The sequence below is a fragment of the Odocoileus virginianus genome, chromosome 31, assembly GCF_023699985.2.
Source record: "Odocoileus virginianus isolate 20LAN1187 ecotype Illinois chromosome 31, Ovbor_1.2, whole genome shotgun sequence".
In the NCBI taxonomy this organism is placed as follows: domain Eukaryota; kingdom Metazoa; phylum Chordata; class Mammalia; order Artiodactyla; family Cervidae; genus Odocoileus; species Odocoileus virginianus.
This window is the reverse complement of record NC_069704.1, coordinates 712,615-719,987: the sequence shown is the minus strand read 5'-3', so window position 1 is coordinate 719,987 and position 7,373 is coordinate 712,615. Positions and strand designations below refer to the sequence as shown.

Genomic DNA, 7,373 nt, shown 5'->3' with positions numbered 1-7,373 from the left:
CTGTTTATGTCAGCGTTATTCTCCAAGTGAGTATCACCATCTCATCTGTGAGCATCGGCCCCTTTTCTGTCTCGTGGTGGAGTAACAAGGCCATGGTTCTTCACATCACTGGGTCAGGGGTAGAGTGAGATGCAGTCCTTACTTCCCTCTGACTGTTTAACCCATTGTAATGCACATGGATTATTTCATAATCAACAATAGTGAGTTAAAATGTGCATTCTGTTTAATTCAACTTAATGACAAATACCCAATACTTTGTGTGTTAGAAGACTTGTACATAAAATAAACACAATTTTCGATGTATTTTGTGATGTATTTTCGATGATAAAAGTGAATTTTATTAACCCAAGTGGACAAGAAATTAAGTCTTCCCTTTAAAATATGCTGGGTTGGTTTTATCCCAGGACTTAGCCTGTTAGGAGCTGTACGCAGTTTCCATTCTGTTTCCACCAATCCTCTCTTTCTGATTGCCTTCCCTGGGCTTTCGGTGGGGCTGGGGTCCCCTCTGCCCCATGGTGGGCCTGCAGGGCAGCCCAAAGGCCCGGTGTCCCCTTGTCCAAGGAGGCCACGGTGGCGGAAAGGCCTTCTGAGACGGGCATCTGTGTGCACGGCCCTGTGTCCAGCAGGGACTCAGCAACAGAGAGAAAAAGGCTTTTCCAAGTGAAGCCAAGTTGGCTGTGAGCGACCACTGCATCTTTGTATTGTTTTCTTTTTGAAATATGCATCTTAGTGTGTATATGGACCTCCCAGGGGGGTCAGTGGTAAAGAATCTGCCTGCAGTGCAAGAAACTGGGATGATCACTGGGTCAGGAAATCCCCTGGAGGCGGAAAGGACAACCCACCCCAGTGTTCTAGCCTGGAGAATCCTGGGGACAGAGGAGCCTGGCGGGCTACAGTCCATGGGGTTGCAAAGAGTTGGGACACGACTGAGCACACACACACATATTAGTGTGCGTGTGAATCTCAAACTCCCAATTCATCCCTCCCTGCCAGCCCTTCCCCTCTGGTGACTGTGAGTCGCTTTCTGTTCTGTAACTAAGCTCATTTGATTCATTTTTAAGATTCCACATATAAGCAATCTCATCCGATGCTTGTCTTTCTCTGACTTTGTGCTTCGTGTGACCACCTGTAGTTGACGTAGAACGCAGGGAACTACATTTGATGTCCTGGGATAAATTAATGGGATTCAAAGGAAAACTTTACATTCTTGGGGAAAAGAAAGTGGTGAGCTCTTGGCATTTCCTCTCGTACGCTTTCTGAAAATAAAGTGTGGGTTTCAGCTGCGTGGGGTGCAGCGTGGGCTGCTGGTGCCTCCTGGCGGTCTGAGGAACGTGGGTGATGCGAGTATTTCAATGGGGAGTTGGAATACGTTCTCAACCACGGCTCTGCCTGAGCGGAGGTTGCATCCCCCATCAGAGTGAACAAGGCTGACTCGTCTCTGGAAACTAGTGACATGTTTTATTGGTATCACAACTATAGAATCATTATAAAATCACACAAAGTGGCAACATTGTGCAGGAAATAGTCATTTCTTAAGAAAATAATTTAATTTTCAGCACTCAACAGAAGCTCCGCTCAGCTGCTATACATGTATCTTCCGGCGATGCTCTGACTGTCCATGAACGCGGGGTCCACCGAGGCCACCTTCGCAGCCATGAAGGAGTGGATGCAATGCAGGACCGCCGTCAGATCCTGAAACTCCAGCTCCTGCCAGAAAAGCGCAACGTGCTCACACACTCTGAGCATGAGAACCGCACAGTGCAGAACACTTACAGTTTCTGTATTCTCAGGACCACTAGCAACTGACTCAAGAACAAATACTCACCAAGTAAGAAAGGCTGCTGTCAATATGAACACGCGGGTTTTCTGGGGGGTTTTGTGCATGGACATCCTGACTAATGGGTTGAATTCTGGATTTCTGGTAACTAACATGGGTTGGCACTCAGGTGCTCTGTGTGGAACCCTGAGTCCATCTGTGCTGGGTCCTCAGCCTCCACAAAGCCTGCAGGAGCTCACGGTGGCCCCTGCCCGGATGTTACACAGCAGGGCTCACGGTCACAATTTAGGAGAAGGAATCTGGCTTCAGCTGCATGTGTGTGAACATGTGTGCACAAATGTGCCCCTCTGCATGTGCGCACGTGTCTGTGTATGTTGTGCCCGTGTGCACACGCGCCCTGCGTTGCATGCACCTATGCACATGCATGCATGTGCATGCGCAGGCGTATGTGTGTCCGCTGCTTCTGCAGGTCAGGCAGCTCCCCGCAGGGAGCGGGCAGCCGGGCGCATGAGCACCAGGTTCAGCCCCTGCTCTAACCCTGCCACCCTGGTGGTCGCCTCTGCAATTCATTTATCCTACGGACCTAGATTTTTATTAAACTCCTTTAACATGTCACTGTGGCTGAAATACTGAGTTTAAATATGATCTGCAGCTTGATCTAATTACCAACCTCTGAATGTTTTAATACCTTGATCTTTTCCTTAATTAGGTAAAACTCTCAGGAAGCTGGGCTGGTCTGCACTGAGCTGTCAGACTACAAAGAAGGAGGTCCCTGAACTTGAGGAAACACTCCTTCTCTCACGAGCCTCACTCTCGGGAACACCGCGTCTCTCACAAGGGTGACACTTTCAATCAACGTATGAGTGTGAACGTTGCCTGCGCAGACTCTGTGAATCTCCTCCAGTGGAAATCACACTCCTTCACGGAGCCCGTGTTCCCCTCTTATCGCACACGGCAGATGTCCGTCAGAAACTGTCCTGAGACTTCTGACGAGCGGCGGCCGGCCTGGGCTCTCCGATTTCCCTGAGTGTAATCTAATGGCTCGACGCCGGAGGGGGATTCTAAAGTCTATTGTCATTTAAGAGAGGAGTTCCCACTCAGCTGCAGCAATTCACATCCTGCTATTGTTCAGTCGCTCAGTCCTGTCTGACTCTTTGCGACCCCACAGCATGCCAGGCCTCCCTGTCTATCACCAACTCCCAGAGTTTACTCAAACTCATGTGCATCGAGTCGGTGATGCCATCCAGCCATCTCATCCTCTGTCGTCCCCTTCTCCTGCCCTCAATCTTTCCCAGCATCAGGGTCTTTTCAAATGAGTCAGCTCTTCGCACCAAGTGGCCAAAGTATTGGAGTTTCGGCTTCAGCATCAGTCCTTCCAATGAACACCCAGGACTCATCTCCTTTAGAATGGACTGGTTGGATCGAGAGTGTTCTCCAACACCACAGTTCAGAAGTGCCAATTTTTTGGTGCTCAACCTTCTTATGGTTCAAATCTCATATTTGTATAGGACTACTGGAAAAACCACAGCTTTGATTATACAGACTTTGTTGACAAAGTGATGTCTTTGCTTTTCAATATGATATCTAGGTTTGACACAGCTTTTCTTCCAAGAAGAAAGCAGCTTTTAATTTCAAGGCTACAGTCACCATCCACAGTGAATACAAACTGTATTTCAAAGGAAACCTTAACCACTGTCCTTTCCAAAGAATTCAATGTGGAAGTTGAACAAAGCTATATTTGCAAGAGATGACTGTTAAATAAATGTATGAGTACCTAGAGTAAATGAATATGCTCTATAATTTTCCTCTGAAAATGCCCCAAACAAATACAATTAAAAGTGACACTCAGCAGGAATAACCGTGCACGGAACAGTTTCCTGTGTCTTGTTCTCAGGGAACTCAGATCAGGGCATACCCACTTTCCGGTTCTCATAATACGAAGGCTCACACGTGTGGGGTGGAGATGGGCCCGCCAGGGGTCAGGCCGGGTCTTCCACTCGGGGGCTCTGTGACCCAGGCGGGGCTGTGCTCCGAGCCGCACTGACGGCGAGCTGAGAGTTCAGAAAATTTCCCGTGTGGGCAGCTGTGGCAACGTGGGCCAGGCCTGCGTGGCCGGGTGGAGGCAGCAGGGGTCCCCTGCACACCCCCAGCAGCCTGCGTCCAGCACCAGAGGCGGTGGAGACGGGAGTGTGCAGCGCCCGGCCAGCTCCGTATCTTTTCCATCCAGCCTCAGGGTGGCCGGGGCTGGGGTCCCCAGGCCGGATGATGCTGGGTTCTGACCTGGATGGGGGTGGGTGCACCTCCCCTGTCTCCACATAACTTGTAAGTTATGTCCAGATCCTTTGAATTTACAGAGCAGTGTGTCCTCAATATCACAGACAAGTCATCACATAATGCAGTCTGTACAACTCTTCCCTCAAATGTTGACTTCTCCTGTATGTTTAAGCATTGATTTCCTGCTAATAGTTACTAAGAAACTTGTGCTTTTCGATGGAATCAAGTAATGGGTTTCAATGACTACAGTTTCAGGATATTAAAGCCTCTAACAGGAGACACACCCTGGGTTCCCATGACACCCTGGCTGACTCCGAGGAGGGTTCACACTTGGATTCTGGTGATTCCACAGGCCAGGAGAACGGCAGGCCTGGCCCTGGACCCCAGCTCACTCAGGCAAGGTTGCACCATGGATTCCCTACCTTCATCTCGATCTGCTTGGTGTCCAGACTCTGAAACAGCAGCTTCACCCGAGCTTTCCCGTCGTCGGAAGACCCCTTCAGCTGGGAGAACTTAAACCTCCAGAGCACAGCCTGTAAAGGAAGGTGGTCCTTGGTGCTTTAGATAAAGGAGTGCGTTTATTCAGTTAACATCAGTCAATGCTGTTAAATAACCTAAGTAAATGCAGATGCCTGCTGGGTTACCTGTGTACACTGATGCCTGCTGGGTTACCTGTGTACACTGATGCCTGCTGGGTTACCTGTGTACACTGATGCCTGCTGGGTTACCTGTGTACAGTCATGCCTGCTGGGTCACCCATGCCACTGATGCCTGCTGGGTCACCCATGCCACTGATGCCTGCTGGGTCACCCGCGCGCATGGACGCCTGCTGGGTCAACTGTGTGCACAGATGCCTGCTCGGTTACCTCTGTCACTGAGTACGTGGTGACTTAGGAGCTCCACTCTCTTTCTGGGTCGATGGGACTGACCCCTCTGCCACCAGATGTCCCAGGGGCCCTCCCTTCAAGCTCAGAGTAGCCCGTCTGGGTGCCAAAGAGCCCAGGCCCCAGTGTCTCTTCCCAGATCCCTCTCCACTCCCTCTGCTTTCTCCTGGGTTGTCCTTACATCTGAAAGCATCATCAGAGCTTCACTCCCTTTTCTGCCTGTAAAACTTAACCCTCTCCAAGGCCCAGCCCCTGTTACAGTGTGTGAGACGTGACTGACAGTGCAGGTAAAACAAATCCTACCCCCTCCAACAAGACAAAGTTCAAATCACCCAGTGCTGGCTTCTCTTGAACCCAGCTGAATAATATGGATGATACTACCTTTGAATACTACTGCAAAGACTGCTTACTATTAGCTAAGGTACTACAGAGATGATGTGTATTCTATAAATGCTTACTCTTTTAATGAAAAAAAAAAAGGCTGTTGCAAATAAAGACTTCATGACTTTCTTTTATAAAAGGTAAGTAAGAGTCAATCAGTTGTGTCCAACTCTTTGTGACCCCATGGACTATATACAGTCCCTGGAATTCTCTAGGCCAGAATACTGGAGTGGGTAGCCTTTCACTTCTCCAGGGTATCTTCCCAACCCAGAGACTGAACCCAGGTCTCCCACATTGCAGGTGGATGCTTTACCAGCTGAGCCACCAGGAAAGTCCAAGAACACTGGAGTGGGTAGCCTGTCTCTTCTCTAGCGGATCTCTCTGACCCAGGAATTGAACCAGGGTCTCCTGCATTGCAGGCAGATTCTTTACCAACTGAGCTATGAGGAAAGCCTTTAAAGAAGGTAGTCTTTAATTAGAGGCCCTTTAGGATAACAAATCTTTACCTTCCCAGAAAAAACCTGAATAGAGAACAGTAATTTTTCAGCAAGCTATAAGCTGCATTGTATTAAAAGGCAGTTATTTTGAAATAATGAGCATATTTTCTCTGAGGATCACAGCGGCCGAGAGGCTGGGAGCTGGGGAGCACTGCAGAGGCGCTCTTGTTCCCTCTGCGCTCGGCCGTCTGTTCGCGCGGCACTGGCCTTGAGGCCCCTGCGCACCTTCCTCTCATGTTGGATCTTGTAGCCGAACGGTCTCTGCATCTTACAGCCGAGTGCCACCATGTACGCTCCTCCTCGATGCTGGAGAACTCGGGACCCCAGGGGTCTCAGGGGACAGTGACTCCAGCACTTCCATTTCCATGATGGGGGAGCGGGGTCCAGTCTCCCCTGCCCCCCAACTCAGGCACCAAGGCCCTTTCGGGTGGGAATCACTGGACCCACCCAGAACAAGGACATTCAGAAACCTCTTCCATCACTGCTACGGTAGCAGGTTCTGGAAGGGCCGCTGGTCCGTTGCGATGAGCCAGAGAAACCAGCCACAGCAGCAGCTCGGCCAGGAGGGCCCGGGGCAGTGATGAGACTCAGGGGGGCAGCTCTCAGGCACCCCCTCCCAGGCGGCTCCCACCCCCAGCACATCGCCCAGCCAGGAAGGCCGGGGCAGTGATGAGACTTGGGGGGGCAGCTCTCAGGCACCCCCTCCCAGGCGGCTCCCACCCCCAGCACATCGCCCAGCCAGGAAGGCCGGGGCAGTGATGAGATCGGAGGTGGGGGCAGCTCTCAGGCACCCCCTCCCAGGCGGCTCCCACCACCAGCACATCGTCCAGCCAGGAAGGCTGGGGCAGTGATGAGACTCGGGGGGGCAGCTCTCAGGCACCCCCTCCCAGGCGGCTCCCACCCCCAGCACATCGCCCAGCCAGGAAGGCCGGGGCAGTGATGAGATCGGAGGTGGGGGCAGCTCTCAGGCACCCCCTCCCAGGCGGCTCCCACCCCCAGCACATCGCCCAGCCAGGAAGGCCGGGGCAGTGATGAGATCGGAGGTGGGGGCAGCTCTCAGGCACCCCCTCCCAGGCGGCTCCCACCCCCAGCACATCGCCCAGCCAGGAAGGCCGGGGCAGTGATGAGATCGGAGGTGGGGGCAGCTCTCAGGCACCCCCTCCCAGGCGGCTCCCACCCCCAGCACATCGCCCAGCCAGGAAGGCCGGGGCAGTGATGAGATCGGAGGTGGGGGCAGCTCTCAGGCACCCCCTCCCAGGCGGCTCCCACCCCCAGCACATCGCCCAGCCAGGAAGGCCGGGGCAGTGATGAGACTCGGGGGGGCAGCTCTCAGGCACCCCCTCCCAGGCGGCTCCCACCCCCAGCACATCGCCCAGCCAGGAAGGCCGGGGCAGTGATGAGATCGGAGGTGGGGGCAGCTCTCAGGCACCCCCTCCCAGGCGGCTCCCACCCCCAGCACATCGCCCAGCCAGGAAGGCCGGGGCAGTGATGAGATCGGAGGTAGGGGCAGCTCTCAGGCACCCCGTCCCAGGCGGCTCCCACCCCCAGCACATCGCCCAG

At 52.9% G+C, this 7,373-nt stretch overlaps 1 protein-coding gene across 1 annotated transcript in view; it reads right to left on the bottom strand.

Annotated features, from left to right (window-relative positions):
* Positions 1-1,437: 1,437 nt before the first annotated feature.
* SNTG2 (syntrophin gamma 2) overlaps positions 1,438-7,373 on the bottom strand; it is a 116,814-nt gene continuing 110,878 nt past the window's right edge. The window contains exons 16-17 of the mRNA XM_070459139.1: positions 4,474-4,584; positions 1,438-1,707 (exon numbers count right to left, since the gene is read on the bottom strand). Of these exons, the coding sequence (XP_070315240.1) occupies positions 1,576-1,707; positions 4,474-4,584 (243 nt within the window). The 3' untranslated portion in view covers positions 1,438-1,575. The remainder of the gene's footprint in view (positions 1,708-4,473; positions 4,585-7,373) is intronic.